The sequence below is a fragment of the Taurulus bubalis genome (genome assembly GCF_910589615.1).
Source record: "Taurulus bubalis genome assembly, chromosome: 5".
Taxonomy (NCBI): domain Eukaryota; kingdom Metazoa; phylum Chordata; class Actinopteri; order Perciformes; family Cottidae; genus Taurulus; species Taurulus bubalis.
Genome location: NC_136593.1, coordinates 26927124 through 26947103, shown reverse-complemented (window position 1 = coordinate 26947103; position 19980 = coordinate 26927124). Strand labels below are relative to the sequence as shown.

The 19980-nt window shown below is 45.4% G+C and overlaps 2 protein-coding genes across 3 annotated transcripts; one reads left to right on the top strand and one right to left on the bottom strand.

The window, feature by feature from the left end:
* The first annotated feature begins 2809 nt into the window (after nt 1-2809).
* ubap2a (ubiquitin associated protein 2a) lies at nt 2810-13978 on the top strand. 2 transcript variants are annotated; one of them, XM_079217634.1, is made up of 26 exons: nt 2810-3031; nt 3325-3402; nt 3612-3722; nt 5279-5441; nt 5555-5638; nt 5744-5807; nt 6184-6281; nt 6486-6544; nt 6636-6706; nt 6993-7170; nt 7303-7573; nt 7689-7987; nt 8237-8448; nt 8961-9234; nt 10563-10602; nt 10708-10882; nt 11178-11229; nt 11528-11858; nt 12003-12094; nt 12185-12235; nt 12315-12408; nt 12496-12906; nt 13019-13123; nt 13205-13272; nt 13480-13671; nt 13759-13978. In XM_079217634.1, the coding sequence occupies exons 1-26, from the start codon at nt 2936-2938 to the stop codon at nt 13852-13854; spliced, it is 3765 nt and encodes a 1254-aa protein (XP_079073760.1). In that variant the 5' UTR covers nt 2810-2935; the 3' UTR covers nt 13855-13978. The 2 variants fall into 2 exon arrangements, with proteins under 2 accessions (XP_079073760.1, XP_079073759.1); XM_079217633.1 differs by having other exon boundaries at nt 5555-5807.
* A 1700-nt stretch (nt 13979-15678) lies between these two features.
* On the bottom strand, nt 15679-19723 carry LOC306736560 (nucleolar protein 56-like). Its single transcript, XM_079218206.1, has 7 exons — nt 19604-19723; nt 19240-19468; nt 18715-18901; nt 17846-18010; nt 16618-16716; nt 16272-16385; nt 15679-16034 (listed from the first exon to the last, which is right to left on the bottom strand). Exons 3-5 carry the CDS (start codon nt 18896-18898, stop codon nt 16694-16696), a joined length of 372 nt encoding a protein of 123 aa, XP_079074332.1. The 5' UTR covers nt 18899-18901; nt 19240-19468; nt 19604-19723; the 3' UTR covers nt 15679-16034; nt 16272-16385; nt 16618-16693.
* Nucleotides 19724-19980: the final 257 nt, after the last annotated feature.

Here is a 19980-nt window from a genome sequence, read left to right as displayed (position 1 = left end):
TGGTGTTCCTAGAAAATGTAACTTTAGTGGAAGCAAATCAGATCTGATTATTGATCGATTGAGGAGCCTTTAATCCCTGGGGTTAAATCCCCCCCCCCGTCCCCCCCATGATTCTGGGACTCCATAGGAACTAGGGAGGAGATCTGTGGTAGCTCACCTTGATCTTTTCAACCATCCAGGAGGAAGGATGCAAGGAGAACTGAGAGTTGTTGGACTCTACCCCTGAGTTGGATGCGGCAGGCACATACATTGGTTGTCACAGTTGTAAAACATTATTCTTTCTTCTTTTTTTGTATCAAGGAGTGAGTGATTCTGCTTGTTTCCTTGTTTGGTAGAGGCAGGGTAGGCTTGAGTTACGTTTTTGCCTTGCTCTGGTCTTTCTGTGAAAGACTGCCACAGGCGATCATAGTTTTCCTTTTCTACATGGAACTTTTCTCTAGTATTCAGGATAATGACATATTGAAAAGAGAAACCCCAATTACGACCAGAAATTGAACAAATAACCAACACTTTTAAAGTGTATTTTATATATAAATGTGTATATGTATGTGTAAAATACATTGGGACAATTGCATACATTTGTATGTATATGTCTGAGGAAGTGTGTGGATTGATCTGTCTACTTGGTGATGCCCTGTTTTTTTTATACATGCCTCGTGAATGTTTTTACAAGTGACTGAATCTGAGGATATTGTAAGATATAAACATCTGAAAAAAACAAGCTAATAAATCTTTAAAAAAAAGAGTAAATAAAAAAAAAGTAAATGTATTGACGGAATGTTTAATTTGTCCATGCATGACATTGTTTATTCAATCTAAATATTTCCTCTTGAATTCAAAATGGTCCACTTCTAATCTAGATGTTGCCATTAATGATATCAAGTTTCTATTGGCCCAATAGAAATGATGTAGATACGTGCATCTCCGATGAACGCAACATACAATATATGTATGTATATGGATATATATGTATTTGCATATAAATATATAAAAGTACAAACGTCCATCCCAAATGATGGAAGTTGGTGGTGACCCGGAGAAGGGAGCATCCACCGCCACGGCAGCGTACGTCACGTGACCACCTTGTCTGCTGCTGGCTGAGCGAAGCGTGTTAGCAGGTAATAAAAACACTGTTTTTCTCACGTTTACCCGAGTCCAGTGTCCGTATTTCAACGCGTGTCAACCCGCGTACTCGAGTGCGGTTCCGCGGACATAGTTGTTCTCCGGCGTCGCCGCTTCGCTTCCGCGGGGTTGCGAGGGATGTCTTTCGCAATTTTTTTTTTTCTTCCTCTGTTGTCTTGTTTCCCCGGCGAGCCAATGTCGGGATGGGATCGGGCTCGGAGGCCTTTTCTTTAGATTGAAACCCGCTGTTTTGCTGGCTCGCGAGCCCGGTGCGTGCGTGCACGAGCCTCGTCAGATAATAGCGGAGCTATAAACGCGCACAGGAGCCGCGGGAGCCCGTTACACGAGCCGTGACAGCTGGGACCAGATTTCGGGTTAGCACCGTTAGCTGCGTCCCGGTCCCTCAGCTAACGTGAGTCTGCTAGCGAGGACAAAGGGAGCCCGGTACCGACAGCACCGAGGCGGGCAGCGGGGAGGCGAAAGCGACACTACGAGCTTTTTCATATTTTGTTTCCCCAGATAGACGTGAGACTCCAAACGAATCGTCACGTTTGTGGTCTGAGGGAATAAGTGACATAACGGCGGCGGGCTAACGTTAGCATCGCTTCAAAACAACACTCCGTCTGCTTTATCAAGCAAATAAGCTGCAGCTAGTTGTTAGCTAGCTGCAGACAGACAGAAGTGCACGCACGTAAACGCATGCGAGGGGCTTAACGTGGGGTCGTTATTGCATTTATTGTCATATCGGGAAAGTTGTGTCCAAATAGACGTGGGGGACGTTTGAGATGAGTTGACGTTACTGAAGGGCTGTTTTGTTATTGTTTATCTCCTAAGACTACCCCGGACTCGTCCGTTAATCATGTGTTAATACTTTAAACACGAGGCTGGTGGTGCAGCTGCTGCAGGAGGTTTCTCGGTTATAAAAAGATATTTAGATTTCCTCACTAAAATTACATTTAAAGCCAGTTCGTCCTTTTTTGTGTGTGCATTAGCTTTGTTCAGACCAGCAGCCAATGGCTGCAGTGCATCGGCCGACGTCACCCAGGCGCTGTGAACTGGATTGCTATTGTTCTCTGATATAAAACCAATGGGTCACTGGGGATGTATGTTATGCTATTATTCTAGTAATGGACACCATAGTCAAAGATTGGAACAAAAATTGCACTACAGGGTGTTGAGCACTCACCTTTTCCATTTATTTGCAGGTGTATAAAGGTGTGTGTGGTTGTGAGAAGTGTTTAATATTTGCCACAAAAGCATATTAATGCTTAGTTATGTGGTATCTACCTAATTGGAAGCAAGGCACTGCATCTTGTATAGGATCCAGTTGTCCTATACGGAGAATAATTCTGTGTGTGTGTGTGTGTGTGTGTGTGTGTGTGAGAGAGATCTTAGTTTGTGTTGACTATCTAGCTTATAGAGGGCGTGTGGTTTTCTGCTCACCCTCTGAGGTCTTTGCTGTTTGTGAGAGGACATTGGGTCGCTCTCCCTCCTTGACCTAGATTTGCAGCAAAGCTGTTGTGTCACCAGTGTGTCTTTCAGCCTTCATAAGGCCAGTATTCATGGTTGTGCAATACGGCTTTAGCTACACTCAACACATATTTTCGGTATTAAACAATTCTTTCCTTTATGTACTCGCACAAGGAACAGTATTGAGGCTCTGCTGTAACAACATTGTAGATTAACTGAATGTACTTGGGTTTTATACATCATTTGTGGGTTTAAGAACTGTTTGTTGATTTTACTCATCGTTTCTTGCTTCATTTTGCAGATTTTTCTATTTTGTACATACAGAGTTTTGTATATACTGTATATGATGAGCTCGCTGGGCGGCGACAAGGCCCGGGGCCCTCGGGAAAAAGCGCTGCCTGCTGCCACTCAAGCATCACAACCACAGAAACAGATACAGGTGAGCCACCGCAACCACGTGAACATGAAGCAATTAATGAAAGCAAACCACACGCATTGTTGAGACACAGGTAGGTAGACTACCTTTGCCAGCAAAACCACAGTGCACACATTAAGAAATAGGGACAATAGCATCCATATAGTAATACAAACTTAAAGTCATTATCATATTAAAAATGGATTTATTGGTGGAGCTGTTGTATTGGATGGCTTTGAATTTAAAGTGGCATACTTTGTTCTTCTCTTTTTTGCTCCTATTCATCAAAATTGTCCCCATTGGTCTCCATGATGCAGGCTACTGCCGAGCAGATCCGGCTTGCCCAGGTCATCTATGACAAGAATGACGCTGACTTTGAGGGCAAAGTTAACCAGGTGAGGAGCACGTAGGGCTAGTCATGACTAGGCAGTGCAAGCTGCCAATCTTCCATGACTCCAGTACTTTGTTGACGAATGAAAAATGCATATTTGATGCTGTGAGTGACACCTCGTGTGGTGAAAAAGCAGTGTATTGGTGTCATTGGTACACCTTTCTTGACTACTAGACAATTCTATTATGACGTGTGTGTGATGCTGCTCTCCAGCTGATGGAAGTGACCGGGAAGAACCAGGACGAGTGCATGGTAGCGCTCCACGACTGCAACGAGGACGTTAGCAGAGCCATTAACTTTCTCCTCGAGAGCACCTCGGACATGGTAAATGACATCATGTCTCATTTAATCTCTACTTACTGGTTTCCTGTTATATTCATCTATGTGAATGTGCAATTTCAGATATTGTGATATGCACAGGGTAAAAACAACAGCATGCTCTAAATGTCATATTATGCTGCCACAAATAAAATTATAACTTTTTTTGATCCGTCACTGTGAGAAAATCCCAGGTGGAATTAATAACCGTATGAATGTCTCAATAAAATGCATGTCAGCTGCTTTCATGATCCTGGTATTGTGCCACAGCTTAAGCCTCGTGCTGCAAGACTTTAGAAATATCTGCGTTGCCGACAATACAAAATGTTTTTAGTCTCAGACTGTTGGCATGTTTACGAGAGATCACACACACACACCCGATCTCAGACCAGCCTGTTGTTTTATGTGATTGACAGAGTTATGCAGATTAAGAATGGTGACAATGAGTCAAAAGCTGGTTTAAAATTCATCTGAGGTGTTGTCAGAGCAACAATGAATTCAACCCAAACTCGCATACTCACTCTTGACCAAGACGTGGAGTAGTTTAAATCAGTCTGAGCCGTCTTTTGCCACAGTTTATCTTGTGCCAGTGAGCAGTTTGCTCTTTCTAGCATCAGGGACCTTCAGCATGAAAGCACACCATTGCCCACACTTTTCCCTCTTCTGCTCTGAGAGGAAAGTCAAACGGGCTCCAAATGTCTGGCAAACACTTGAGTGTTGTTCTGCCTGTGTGTTGCCAGTCCAAGTGAGTGTCGCAACATTTCTGAAGAATGCCAGCTGGCGCAGATGGCGAGGAGAGGCTGGAGGGCAGGGCGGCCAGTCAGACGGCTACCTGGTGGTTTTGGTGTCTCGGAAATCTCAAAATAGAAAAATAGCCAGTTTTCTCCCCTTTTTTTTCAATTTTTTATTTTTTTATTTTTACGTGGAAGTCTCTGCTGTTTTTGTACATACTGCAACCCCCTGAATAACTCTGAGTTTGTTTTATTTTGCCTTTTGCTGTAAGAATAGATGTAGAAAAGAGCGGCCTATAACCAAATTAAAACACACATTTTAGTGACGGTATGGTTTTAAGCATTATGTTGTTTTTACCCTCACTTTAATTCAGAGTTGTTTTAATATTGAAACTCTTCCAATTCCATGTCCTCATCTGGTTTTGTTTTTCTTGCATAACGCAGCCTGGTGCACGCTTGCTGGCATCACAGCTTTTCTGTAATCGTTTCCAGAAATGTTTGTTTGGTGTCCTGTAGTGTTGGTAGTGTCTCTTTATTCTCTTGAACCAAATACAGTTGAAACTGTTCAACCAACCACAGAATGTCAGAAGCCACTTCGACACGCTCCAACTGTGGAATGGAGGCAGATATTTATGTTTTTGTATGCTTACTTCTGCTCACTGAAGCATACTGTCAATGATACCTTGTTTTACTACTGGCAATAGTTTTTCAGTGTTTTTAAGTTAGTGCAATAAGAAACACATGCAAGTTATTTATTTATTTATATTGTGGTCCAATTTTTATTTACTTTCTGTATTTATTTATTTTCACCCCTTCTCTGTCTGCGTTTAGACCTCATGGGAGACGGTAGGGAAGAAGAAGCCCCTGGTGAAGGAGGGTCCGTCAGACAGCAAGGAGAACAAGGAAAACAGGGAGAAGAAAGGAGAGAGAGAAGCTAGCAAGGGCCGTGCGGCAGCCAACCGCAAGGGCAGGGGGGCCAGTCGCAGTCGACCGGGTAAACCTGACCTTCATTTGAATCCAGCTCCGAGTCTCCGGCCTCTTCTGTCAGTATCGGTGTGTTTGATTATATAGTACTGCTTCTAATGCGGTGTCTTTGCACACGTGCAGCACGTCCAGAGGAGAATGGAGTGGAGGTCACACCAGTGGACAGGGGTTCAGACCGAGGTCGGAGGGCCAGAGGTGGCGGCCGAGGTGAGCGCATGCACTGTCACGACCCAGCTGCCGGTAAAACACCGGTCAGCACGCCCAAAACACCGGAGGGGATGTTGTTGACCGGTTTGTTTGAATGGCACGCAGGATCTGGAGGTCGAGGCCGAGGGAGAGGTCCACCGGGGAGCCGGTTCTCAGCCCAGGGAATGGGGTATGGTGGCCACACACATGCACACTCTCGCGGGGTTTCACACACTTTTTCGGCGTAAATTGGATTTTTTTTTTTCAGGCTAGGAAGTTGTATTTTGTTTGGATTTGGTTTTTGAGTCATTAATTCTTCTCGCAACTGACGTTTTGAAGTGTATCTTTAAATATTGTGAGTCTTAAGTCACCTGTCCCATTAAGATGTGGATGAGAAATCAATATTTCATCCCTCTTCTAATGGGAGCTTTGTCCAATCAATAGTATGGATAATAAATATTATTACTCGAGACAGTTTATTGGGAAAATAATTGACTGGATCTGTCGACCACTCTCTGCCCCTTCAGTTTATTACCGTCACTAAATATACCTCTCCTCTTCCCCAGCACCTTCAATCCAGCGGACTACACCTCAGAGGCGGGGTCAGGGAACACGCAACCTGAGGTGTGGGACCCGGAGGCCAACAACAGCACGGAGGGGACAGGTGAGCTCTTCACAGGGGACATGCTGCTCTTCACCTGTCACAGCAGTTTTGTGGCGAACAAATGTATAATGTGTATATACGATGCAGATGGCACAGTGTAGCTTTTTATCCACATGTTCATAAGCTACAGGTGTCCTGCATTGTGTTAACCTACCTATCCTACCTGTATTTAAACGTTATGACCTATCATTGGCTGCTCTCTAGTTCCATGGAGGGGTGCCTTGGAAGACTGGGCATCTGAGGACTGGAGTGAGGATGTTAGTGTGAGTTGACACGATTACAGGAGAAGTCTGTCAATAACACAGTTTTGGTGTATATTTTAAACACTTTTTTCTGTTGTGTTTGTTCCTGCAGCTCTCAGAGACCAAAGTGTTCACCTCCTCAAGTGCACCTGCTGCCGAGAATCACATCACACCTGGGCAAAGGTGAGTAACTGGCTCAACTATAACGTGCTACATTGGCCCCCGATCTCAGACCGGGGGCCAATGTTGCGTAACTTAATTTCACAACAAATACCGGCTATTTTGTGCAACAAAGTGCTCGGTAGTTTCAGTTTAACTTAACTTTTGATACATTTCCAATGCTGTATATTTATTTTTGCTTCATAAAATGAATACCATACAAGATTTACTTGTATCTAAACTTTGAATTCATGTCCTGCAGGCATTTTGGAATTGACTTTTGACCCTTGACCAACTGTTTCTGTGTTAGTCTGGACCTCGGCTCTCTGCTGCAGAAGCCTGTAGCTGGAGGAAGAGAGCCACCTTCGTCCTCTTCCTCTCAGAGTCTGGTCTTCACTAACTCCCACCACCACCACCAGACACCGCAACAGCAGCCGCCTCCCAGTCGCAACGCCACCAGTAGCACCAGCTATGCTCATGCTGCTCTGGTAAAAAAAAAATTGCTTTTGACACTCTGCACCCTTTTCTTTTCATCCACATTCCTTCATCTATTGCATGTAAATAAACTGGCACACAGAAACAAAGTAGGTGATGACACTTTCTCCTTCTGTCTGTGCCAGTCGTCGGTTCTGGGAGCTGGTTTTGGGGATTTGGGGCAGACCAAACGGGCTCAGCCCAGCGCTGGAGCTCAGATACTGGAACAGCTGAAGGGCCCTGGCTTGGGTCCGCTACCTTCATCCCAGGCTGCGCATCCTGCCAGCACCCAAGGAAGCAACACTTCCATTTGCCGACTGCCCGGCCTGGGAGCACCTGTACCTCCACCGTCCTCATCGTGCTGGGACATGAAGGCTTCGGATTCCAACAGCCCCTCGCTGTCCTCGCAGTTCAGCCGTAAGTGTTGAAGTGGGACTGTCGGAGTGCAGCCATTAGCAAGCTTTCCTGTTTTTGCCACATGTATTAACATAGGCATGCGTTCTTGTTTCTAATCCCTGTCCTGTGTCTGCAGGTGAGTTTGGGCTGCAGCCAGAGCCTTCTCTGGTGCTGAGCCAGCTGGTTCAGAGGCACAGCGGCCCGTCCTTGCCTCTGGCGCGTCAACCCAGTCCTCCGTCGCAACAACAAGCGCCCCCTGCTTCCGCCTCGCCTGCTTCCCACCACACCGGCACGCCAGCACAGGCGGGCCCGGTGATGACCGCTGCTGGTGCTAAACCTCCTGGCGCAGGGCTGGACCCTCAGTGTGGCAACACACCACAGCAGCAACGGGCGCAGCTCAAAGGCCAGAAACGAAGGATACCTCCCACATCGAAGGTGGGCGATTTGATGTTGATGGACAGAAAGTTACGATTACAATCCGATGTGGCTGCTCTTGAGTTCAGATCCGGGTTTGTCTTTGAAGGAAATCACTGTCCTGTGTGGGTTTGAGATTTTGCATCTCGATTGCCAAGGCAACAATCTCACATATTTAAGCAAATCTTTTGTAAATGACCACATACAAAGTCGGTCTACGCGCTTAAAAGTCAAGGTCCTGAAACCTGGCTGTTCCCTCCATTCTGGCAGATCCCCTCCACGGCGGTAGAGATGCCCGGCTCGGCCGACGTCCCTGGGCTAAACCTGCAGTTTGGCGCTCTCGACTTCGGCTCGGAGTCGGCATTGCCGGAGTTTGGAGTCGTTGACAATTGTGCGATGGCGGCATCCAGGGAGTCCACACCGGCTCCTGCACCGGGACCAGGAGCACAGAGCCAGACAAGCTTGTACTCCAAACCACTCAGGTACTGACCAGTTCTATCTTTTTAATATTACGATAACAGGAACTGAGTTTGATTCTAAAATGCAACAGATCAGAAATGGCATGGATGAAAGTTCCTTCATGCTGGGGTTTGTAAACATGTCCATTTCCAGGCCTGGAAAAGTCCTTGAGAAAAATAAAATCCCAAAAGTTTAGTAAAAGTCATGTAAATGTGTTATGTTCATGTGTTCATTTACGCTGAGTTTGAAATAATTAATATCCTTTTAAAAGAAAGACGCATCAATATAAATGTTTATTCTTTTAATCAAACTATTGTCTCATTCATTTGTGTCATTTAAGGTTTACTGTATGCCTTGTATTCTCATTTAAATACTACATTTACTCACTTTTTCATGTTTACACCCAGATTTCACTAAATGTTTGCTCATGGAAATTTGGTGAAAGTCATGGAAAAGCATTGGTCAGGTCAGGATGTGTATGAACCCTGTGTAAACAAAGTTAACGCATAACCTTTCCTTCCCGCTGTGGTCTTAGTGAGTCGCTGGGCAGCTCTCTCTCTGTTGCCCTGCCTCTGCCTCTCAGCTGCTCAGAGCCAGTGTATCACTCCTCTGTGCCGCTGCCCAGCCTGACTCCCTCCTCACTGGGGACCGCCAGCTCCTCCAACCCGCCCTCGTGTTCCTCGACAGCCTCCACCACCTCTGTACCCTCCTCTCACTACTCCACAGTGGGGGGAAGTTACGACGGGACCATGAACCCTCACACGCGACTGGCCTTTTCCCAGAGTAAAGAGGCCACGGGACCAGTCATGGTGAGTTGAGATGGCCAAGTTATTCCGATTTGCAGTTATTAGAGATGAGATATCGTCCAAATTCAAACATTCCTCGCATTTCTAAATCTCGTATAAACGGAGCAATGCTAAGAAATGACCACGACCGTCAGCCCCATGTTGGGAAACTGAGACTGTGTGAAAGGTCGTTTCAGCATATTTGTTCAAATTAGATATATTTAACTTTTTGGTAGCACTTTATAATAAGTACACACTAGTTAGCATTAGTAAAGCATGAATAAACACTGAATTCATCATTTATAAAGCATTATTCCAACTCATTAGTATGCAATTCATAAACACAGTTATAGATGTTTGATTCTTGATTAATAAGCTTGGGGTTTAGATGAGGTAACAGAACATACTTAACTAATACTTAACTAGCGGGTAGTAACTACCTGAATTAATCATGAATTGCAGCATTTTTTATCATTTACTAACAATAGATGTTTCGTCCCTGGGTGGGCTTGAACCACCATCCTTTCAATTTACAGTCGAACGCGCTAACCAATTGCACAACAGAGACTTCTTTCAACTGAGTACGAAGAGTTTTTTTTTTTTCATGTTCCGTCATATAAATGTACCATCGATATAGTTGTTGAATGCATTTGGACACATTTTATAGTTGTTTTTTTTTTAGGCTATCATTCAAAAACAGAGAAGCAAGCTGGGAGAACAAAGAGGCTGCAGAATGAGAGCAGGCAACTTTTTGACCATCCAGCAGTGGTTTTTGACCATTTAGCAGTTACTTCATCAATGGAGGTTTTGCCCAAGGCCCACTAGCGTTCCATGTCCCCAGGGTATCTGGAGAGCAATAGATTGTTTCGTCCCTGGGTGGGCTTGAACCTAAGCTTATTAATCATCTATAAGTCCTGAATGCTTCATTTACAAATGGGGAATCCATCATTTATAAATTATGAAAACCCAAGCTTATTAATCAAGAATGAAACATTTATAACTGTGTTTATGAATTGCATTAATAATGAAATTCATGTTGGAATAATGCTTTATAGATGATGAATTAAGTGTTTACTCATGCTTTACTAATGCTAAATAGTGTGCAGTTATTATAAAGTGCGACCAACTTTTTTGCCAGCACTTTCTTACCATCGCCCCTCAACTTAAGACAATCAAACGTTATAGCAAGGCCATGAATTCTGTATTGGATTTCACCTTTTTTACCTTTTTAAGTCTGTACTGACTGTAGTGATGTTTTGTTCGTACCGTGTATGTTTGCCACATAGCTATGATAGTGGTCTTGATCTGTTATCAGTATACTCTGACACTGAGCTGCGTTTTTATATCACCAGAATGGTCTGAATGGTGTCAGGACCTCTACTGCTCTAGACAGTAAGTTCCCTCCTACTGATGTATTTGTTCACGTCTAGAAAGAGCCACCTTTCTTTTGGCGCTGCTGTGTTGAGTCTAAGTCTTTTTCTTTCCTCCTCTTCTCAGCTTTATCAGCATCCTCGACACCGAAGCCAGAGTCGCCGTCTCTGAACCTCAGCACCAACGGTGCCTCTGCACCCTCCTCCCACTTAGCATCCACCCTGCCTGCACACAGCTCCGCCGCGCTCTCCAACCTGGCACAGGACCTGCCCTCAGCCAGCCACCTGAACTCGCTCAACAGGTGACCAACCCGCATACGGCAGACCGATGACCAGCGAGGCAAAAAAACTGAACTTTGAAATTCATTGCAAAGTTGAATTTACTAGGTTTTATTGGCCATGTTCTGTCAGCCTAAACTCTCAAGAGAGTGCAGTATAGTGGGTATCTGCAGCTGCCACTCATTTGTGCATTTAAAAAGGATCTTTTGCATCCAAAAACAAATTGAGTGAAGTAATTTAATTGAGCGGTACAAACTAAATTCTGATGACCACAACTGTACACTGATCCTGTCTTTCCTCTCTGCCTTCACTCCACAGTCATGTCAGCAATCATTCCTCAGTGTCGGTTTTGGGCTCCAGCTCTCTGACTGTAAGTACACGTCTCGTCTTCCCCAAGCACTTTTTAAAAGCTTTTCGTGTGACGACTCATCCTGTGTGATGATATGTCACCAAACAGCTGATGCTGTTACATCCCACATGAAACTCCACGGCTTCAGCATGATCTGTATTCCAGTACATGCTGGCATGTTGAGCTAAAGCCACAGACTCTTTTCAGACTGGTCAGCACTCACTGACAAACAACACTTTTCATGAATGCGTTGTAAAATGAAATCTAAAAGATGGAGCACTCATTTTAAATGATGTTGACTCTTCCTTCCTGTCCGCAGTACACCAGTGTTGACAACAGCAGCGTGAGCTCTCTGGCTCCCTCCACTGGCTCCTACACGTCATCGCAGCCCTCTGCCCACCACTCGACCCACAACAGCAGCAACAGTAGCAGCGGCATCAGCCACATGGCCAACATGGCCAACATGGGCAACATGGCCAACCACATGGGCAACATGGGCAACCACATGAGCGGCGGCATCGTCGGCGCCAATGTGCTTCACTCTGCTGCCATTTCCGCCAGCACGGCGCTGGGACTTGGCTCCAATGGAGCTACTGCCACGTCCAACCTCTCCGCACAGAGGACCACGGCCCTGCTCTCGTCCGCCGCTGGTGAGCCGCGGGAACAGTGCGATGGGTTGTTTTCACTCATTTGTTGAGCTCCTGTGATGATATAAGCCCAAATACTTGTTACTGTTGGTTCACATGAAAGTAAAGTACATGAAAGTGATGGTTGTTGTGTCGTTGTTTGGACAGGTAAAGCTCCTCCTAATTTATCCCAGGGAGTGCCCCCGCTGCTGCCCAACCAGTATATCATGGGTCCAGGGGGGCTGCTGCCAGCGTACCCCGTAAGTAGACCGTCTGTCTGTGTCTTGTCTGTGTCGTATGTGCCTGTGCCGTTTTCCTAGCTGATGATGCCTGTCCTTTGTGTTTCACAGCAGATCTATGGTTATGAAGACCTCCATATGCTCCAGTCCAGACTGCCAATGGTGAGCCTCATCCTCGTACTAAATCAACGTATTTGTGTTGTTGTGTGGCTCTCCTCCTGATACTCTCCGGATCCTTCAGCCCTCTTTGCAGGATTACTATGGAATCACATTCCCCGGCCCCACAGCGACTCTCTCTGGTAGAGACGGGAGCCTAGCCAACAACCCCTACTCAGGTAAAGCACCTTCCACCTTTGCTGGACTGCTCCCAAATCCTAAATTCCCGTGTTTTGTTCTCGACTGACCTCTCAACTGTTTGTTAGGAGAAGTCACAAAGTTTGGCAGGAATGACTCCACCTCCCCGGCACCCCCCGCAAGCCTGGCGGCCTCGCAGGCTTCCCAGGGCCAGAACCAAGGACAGAACCAGGCCCAGCCTCAGCCTCCCCAGGCCCAGCCCCAGCCCCAGGGCCAGCCGCAACACCACAGCAGTCAGCAGGCCTTTCTGCCCCCGGGCTACAGCTACACAGGCCTGCCTTACTACACCGGGGTGCCCGGTGCCGTACCCAGTGCCGCTGCCTTCCAGTACGGCCACACCATGTTCGTTCCTCCCGGGGGCCCAGCCTCGGCCAAGCAGCACAGCATGAGCCTCGGTCTGGGAAACCCCTCGGCGAGCCCCTTCCAGCAGCAGACGCAGCAGCAGCCCAGTGGTTACGGCCAGCACGCCTTCAGTTCAGGTTAGGGAGCACACCAGTTCATCTAGTTCGCGGAAATGTATTTAATTCTAAGGAGTTTCCAAACTCTTATCGTGTGTATCGTTGGAACACTGAACGTAGTTTTCTTGTGCAGGGTATGAGGAGCTGACAGCGGGGCCAGCAGGCGTGGACTACAGTAAAGGATACAACTCCTCCTCACAGGCACAAGCCAAATCTGCTGCTTCTGGGCCCGGGAAAGGTAAACAGGAGAAACAAACCGTTTTAAATAAATATGTTCATTTGGAATTGTGTGTAAATGTTGTTGCTGTCATTCTGCCAGGTGTCTCAGTGACGTCCAGTAACTCCGGTGTGCCAGACATCAGTGGAAGTGTTTACAATAAGACCCAGGTGAGCCTCAACTCAATTACGTCGTCATATTACATACATTTTAACATGCATACATGACATTTGCTCTCTGCATTTAACCCATCCATATCAATTTAGGAGCAGTGGGCTGCTGAGAAGCGCCCACTGTCGTCTCGCTGTATAATTAGTGTTTCTACGAATGCGTAATCAGGTTTTGAGTTTAATTGGTACTTTCTTCTCTGTCTGCAGTCTTTTGATAAGCAGGGTTTCCATGCGGGGACACCGCCTCCCTTCAGTCTGCCATCAGCACTGGGGGGCCCGGGGCCTCTGAACCCTGGAGCCGCTCCTGGAGGCTATGCACCGGCCCCATTCCTCCACATCATGCCTCACCAGCAACCACACTCGCAGATGCTGCACCACCATCTAGCTCAGGATGGACAGGTAACACCCGCAGACTTATGGTTGTCGTCTGTGTTTGACCGTTTATTTTTCCTCGGGCACTTACACGTCACGTCTTTCCATGTTCAGGGTGGTCCGAGCCAACGAGGCCAGACCAGCAGCCTGCAGCAGAAGAGCCAAGTCAACAAGTCGAGCTACGGCAGCTCCCCCTACTGGGCTAACTGAGATAGCTACATCTTCAGTGTGTGTGCGTGTGTGTGCATGGACACAGACGCCAACACACAGCACCACACCTGCGTATCTTACTGATGAGAACATAGAGGGACAAACCATTTTACAACACAAGCTAAAACACACACTACCGCCCCGCCCTCCCCTTTGCTCTGTATATCCCCTTTTCAAATTTATGGCTGTTGTATGTAAAATATATTTATGTATGTATTTATACAGTATATATGTATTGGTAGGACATAAAATGTGGTTTTCTGCATTTGGTTTTTATTTTGAAGGACATTTTATTTCAAAAAAAAGAAAAATGAGAATGCTAAGTCATGGAGATGAAGTTGGTGAATATACTTGAACACAAGCATCTTGTGATGTGGATTTTTTTTGTATGCATACATGAACTGAGAATGATGTACATAAATTCTACACATCATTTTCATGGCAAAGGCCTTTTTTTGTTTTAGAAGAAATACGTTTTTGTAACTTTAGTCTCCCGCATCTGTGAATCCTTATATTGAGGGTGACTTGAGTTGATAGCTTGACTTTTCTTTTTACCCCGTTTCCCTCCATCTGTCTCTCATTCCTCGACTCTCACTAGTTGACTGGTTTTACCAGCCAGGCCTTGGATTTGATGTCATTTTAACATTGGTTTAATCCTTGTTGTCCAAATTAAAAGTTCTTAACAGTTTATATGGGTCTGAAATCAATACTTAACCACTTTGTTTTGCTGGACACAGACCCAAGAAGTTTCAAGCCCACGCAGAATCATGCTAATCCATTATGAACCAAACTGTTCCCAGTCTTACGATGCAGGTAGACCAGGCAGTATGATAGACTACTGAACTACCAAAGGATGGAACTGTGCCCAACAAGGTCAGGACCAGGCAGCAGTGCCCAAGCACATACTACTTCAGGCCTGGTTCAGCCTCCACTAGCAATATAACTTAAAAGTATCAGTATAAATATGATGCTCAAATATAAAACGCAACCTAGTAACTGCAGCATATGATACGAACACAGCAACCATATTTACTTAAAATAAATACTGGTTTGTCCATTTATAACCTACAGCAAAAAAAAAAGCCTGTTTTCTTTTGTTGTTGGATTTATTGGGGTATGGAATCTACATGATTATAGCAATATGCATTTATTGGATGCTCCATTATAGGCTGCTCCAGAACCTCCACCTGCTGAGCTCTGATCTTTATATACTGGACTTGAGTTTTGAGGCCCTGAGCTCATTTTAGTCTGACGCTAATGCTTTACTGTGTTGTTTGCTAGATCTTTAGCAGGTGTCATGGTTAGTTTATTTGCTGCATCGCATTGAGGTCCAGGACGCTGCTTTGTAGCCCATAGTCCTCAACAGGCTTCATGCATATCAGTATTCTGAAGTACCATCATGGTTCTGAAAAGATGACGCAACAGTCTGTATTTCAGCATGTTAACAGTTAAATGCCATTCAAGCTATGAAGTAACACCACCTCTTGCTTCAGTCTGTTGTGAAGTCTAAACCTGATGCATTCCAGCTTCTCCAAAGGTCTGACATCTTTACAGCATTATACAGGACATGAGGTCCAAAGGGGCCGAGAGTAGCTCAAGTACTGCTGATGAGTTGCATATAAAAAGATGGCGTCCTAACGAGTGACTTGAAAAGGTCTCCATTAGACCATCGTGATCACATAAGTCAACCTCATAGTGACGTTCATGGAGATCCTTAACAGGCAAAAACACACATTCACGATGATTTACTTTACAAAGTTTAATGAGAAGCTATTTACAGAAGTACAAGTAAATGTCACCGACTTCGAAGGCACAGTTATAAGCATTTCCTTGCAGTCTAACCTGTTTTGAGGTTGCCAAAACAAACAAAACAGCCTTCAGATTAAGGAAAAAAAAAAAAAAAAAAAAAAAAACTGTACAGAATATAAAGATTTAGTTTTAGGCCACAACTTAGAGGCTGTGGCCTTTCTCTTTTTCTTCTTGGACACCGGCGTTTCTGGGATCTCTTCTGCTGGCTCTGCAGCCACGGTCTCAGACTTTCGTTTCTTTTTCTTCTTTGAAGGAGTTTCGGTTTCCTCTGCTCCGTTATCTGTGGCAGCGGCTTCCTCCACAACGACCTCCACCTCAGACTTTCGTTTCTTCTTCTTAACAACGGGGGTGTCTGCGTCGCCATTCTCAGCCTGCAAGAAAGCAGAGAAAGGTGAGCAAACATATTGATATCGTTTATAATGCATATTATATACATAAACACACACGTGGCTGCAATGTCTGACTCACTTCAGTGATCAAGTCCATTGTCTGGGACCAGCCAATGGTTAGGAGTCAGGCTTATATCGCATGTCGTACACTGAGAGAGGACCATGTGGGGTCAAACCTCAAATCAAAACATGCGGCCAGACGCTTCAGTTCATGCTTACCTCAGCGTCACTGTGGGCGTCGCCGTTTGCGCCCTGCAGCTTCTTTTCACGCTTCATGCGTTTCTTTTTCTTCTTCACCAGTTTCCGCTTGACCTCAGTTGCAACATCAGTCGCCTAAGATGAAGAAGGGGAAACAAATATATATAAATTAATTTTTAACCAGGTGAAACCACACATTTCTTGAGGGTCGTAATGCTGAGTCAGGCTCATTAAATCATTTTGTACCCTCAGTGAAGTCAGGACGAGATGCGTCATCATTCACAGCATTACGAGCATTTAAAAAAGTGCAACAAATTCACTTTGACAGTTGACCCTCACAAGCTGCAGGGTCATTTTCTGAGCTCACCTCTTTCATGACATCCACGTTCTTCCGTGGCACATCACCAGTTTCATAGAAAGTCAGGCGCTCTTCCACCTTCTTCTCACCATACACACTTGTGTACCTCTGCAAGAAAATCCATTCAAAAGAAATTAATCACAAAGCCTGCAGTGGATGACGGGTTGTGAGCATATTCAAACACGCTCCTCAGTACTACAGAGTGGGCAGATAGGGGGCATGGTGTTATACATGTCCTTTAAAAATAGTGAGCAGCTGCCAAGTGGTACCAAAATAAACGTCCTTTACATTTGTGTTTTATTGTCTAAAGCATGAAAAAGATAATTCGCTGACCCATGGAGGAACGGGACACCTGCAAAGAGGGTAAATCCATCTGGGGCAGATGGGCTCCTCACCAGTGTTCCAGTCGAAGGGGCCGCGCAATACATTTTTCAGACAGCGCACATTTTTCTGACCGCACAAACGATTTTTTTTCCAGGGGTTACAAATAATTTTTGCGCCAGTGTTTCTGAGATAGGAGTGAGCCATCTCCGCAATAATACGATCTTTGATGTGACGTGTCGAGTCTTCTTGGCCAATCAGCGTCCCGTTTCTCGACATGCGCTCTCCGTACCTCTGCTAGCGCTCTGCCTCCGTTAGCACCCCTCACCCCCGCTGTCCTCCGGGCGCCAGGAGTGAAGCTCGCCCAGAGCGCCACATGAGCTCGGGCCGGCGCTGTTTAGGCTCCTCTTGGCGGGCCCTGCTCCAGCAGCTATAGGCTACCATGGAGAAAAGAAAGGCAGAGCAGGCGCCCCAGAAAAACGTCTGCCTAACGTGAAACTTTCATCCTACCTATGAAACTTTTTTAGCATTTTTCTTTCAATGAAGTTTCACTTAAATGTTGTACCTGCTGAGAAATGACTAAACCTTTGATAGATAGATCAGTCATAACCTCTCCTTATTGAAGTTCAACAAAGATCCTTTAAGTTCAACTAAACTGACTGGTAAAACACCATCATTAAAATGTTCCCAAAGTCCAGCCATTATAAAGGATATTGAATAAATATCAAACTTGTATACATATTGATGCATTTGCTGTCATCTCTTTGAATCCCCTATGGCTAACGCAGGCTTGTGGTCATTTCCGGCAGGTCGCGTGGTTGCAAATTGCTCAGTGCTGAAATGTGCGCTCAGAAAAAAAAAAAAATAATAATTCTGCTCAGTGCTGAAAAAGATTAGAGGGAGCATTGCTCCTCACCTCTGGCTATCTCTGCCACCACTGCTCCAGTCTGGATGGAAAGGCTGAATTCTTCTTGTAAAGCCGCTCCAATCTTGGCATCTGAAACTCCCAACGTAGCTTTCTTCTTCCCAGAGAGGGGCAGATTGGTCTCCAGGAACAGCTTCAGGTCAGCATGAACCACACCTGCAGGTAAAGAGACTGATGAGTAATCAAGCTCAGATTCGGCAGCAAATCTATTTGAAACCTACAATGACTGATGTGGCTTCTGATAAAATCAGGTTCCCAACTATGGTGCGCAGAGGCAGAGTCTGAAGTTAATGGAGGGCAGATTTTAAGCCAGCTATTTGTATTCATTATTCTGCCTATATGTCCAATCAGGTAATAGTGTACAACTATATTAAATTTGAACTCTTATCGATTGTCCAAAATGTATTTAAACGTTTGTTCATCTCTGACTACTGCAGAGAGAACTATTGACTAATAGCTTTCTTGATTCAAAATTAATGTTTAAAATAATTAAGTGAAAAGAAGTTGTGAGCATTCAAACAGGTTCCTCAGTTGTTCAGGGTTACATTTAAAGTGTCAGTACCGTAACAGAGTGATTGACAGATATTTGAACGTCATTAAAACAGAGATACTGATAATCTTAAGCATGCTTGTTTCTCCCGACAGGTCCGAAGTGAGGATGTGTGCCTTCACTCCAGGTTTATGAGAGCGATAAGTACTCTGCCCCCCTGTGTTGGTCACCAGGGACACTTATTGGTCCAGAGTGGGCAAATAGGGGGCATGGTGTTATACATGTCCTTTAAAAATGTTAGTGGTACAAAAATAAACGTCCTTTCATATGCGTTGTAATGTCTAAAGCATGAAAAAGATAATTCTCTGACCCATGGAGGAACGGGACGCCTCCAGAATGGACTGAGCCTTGGCGGCGTCCATCACCACTTCCTCTAGACTGGCAAACTCTCTTCTGACAACTCCTTCCTGTTTCCGATGAGCTGAGCCATGCAGCGGTACATGAAGTTGTCTGACACGATCTTGACCAGCTCTGGGAAGTGGTAGCCATACCATTCACTGCAGACACAAGACAGTGATCGTTAGAAAAGAAACACAGCCATTTGTATTAATTATTCTGCCTACATGTCCAAACAGGTAATAGTGTACAACTATATTCATTTAAACTCGTATCGACTGTCAAATGTATTTAAACGTGTGTCCAACTACTGCACAGAGTACTATTGACTAACATTGATTAAAAATGAATGTCTAAAATGAAATATTCAAACACGATCCTCAGTTGTTCAGGGTTACATTTAAAGTGTCAGCACAGAAACTCAGTGGATTGACAGATATTTGAACATCATTACAACTGAGGACACCAACACAGCCACAAAGTAAACATAAAATCTTGCCTTCAGAAACGGCGTCCATGTTCTCCAGAGCACGCTGGGCCGACGTGAAGCTCACCATGTTGTCGAACTCCAAGGCTCAGCACGCGCTCCACCTCCACGACACCCGCAACCAGCACCGAGGATAACGACCTACCTGAGGCCGCAGCATGGCGACCTCCTGCACCTCTTTGACCACGAGCAGCGCGCAGCCCGGCACGTGCTCGTGCAACACGTGCAACACGTGCAGCACCTGCGGGAGGAAACCAACACTGGGTCAAGGGACGACACGAGGCAGCTGCGTGCACATGGCAACATTACCGCAACAGGAAACGTAAAGTGCGTTTCCAGTCGCCTGAGTTTCACCGGGGTTTCCTCGCGCCCTTACACGGACGTCTTTCCATGTTCAGGCGGGTCCGAGCCAACGAGGCCAGACAGCAGCAGAAGAGCCGCGGCACCAAGGCGAGCTACGCGCTGCCAACTCCTCAGCCAGGAGAGTCGCTCTTCTTCTTCTTCTTCTTCTTCTTCTTCTCTTGTTTTTTATGGCGGTTGGTAAACAGCTTCCGGGTGCATTACCGCCACCCACTAATCTGGAGTGTGGACTAAGGACAGTAATTATTTTTATACAACCCCAAACGAAAGACAAGCATAAAATACATTTAAAAAAAGATTATATTCTATCAAATTATATTCATTACTCTTGTTGACTCTAAATATACCAGAAGAATTTCCCAACAAGTATCACTTAAGTGTTTCTGTCGTACA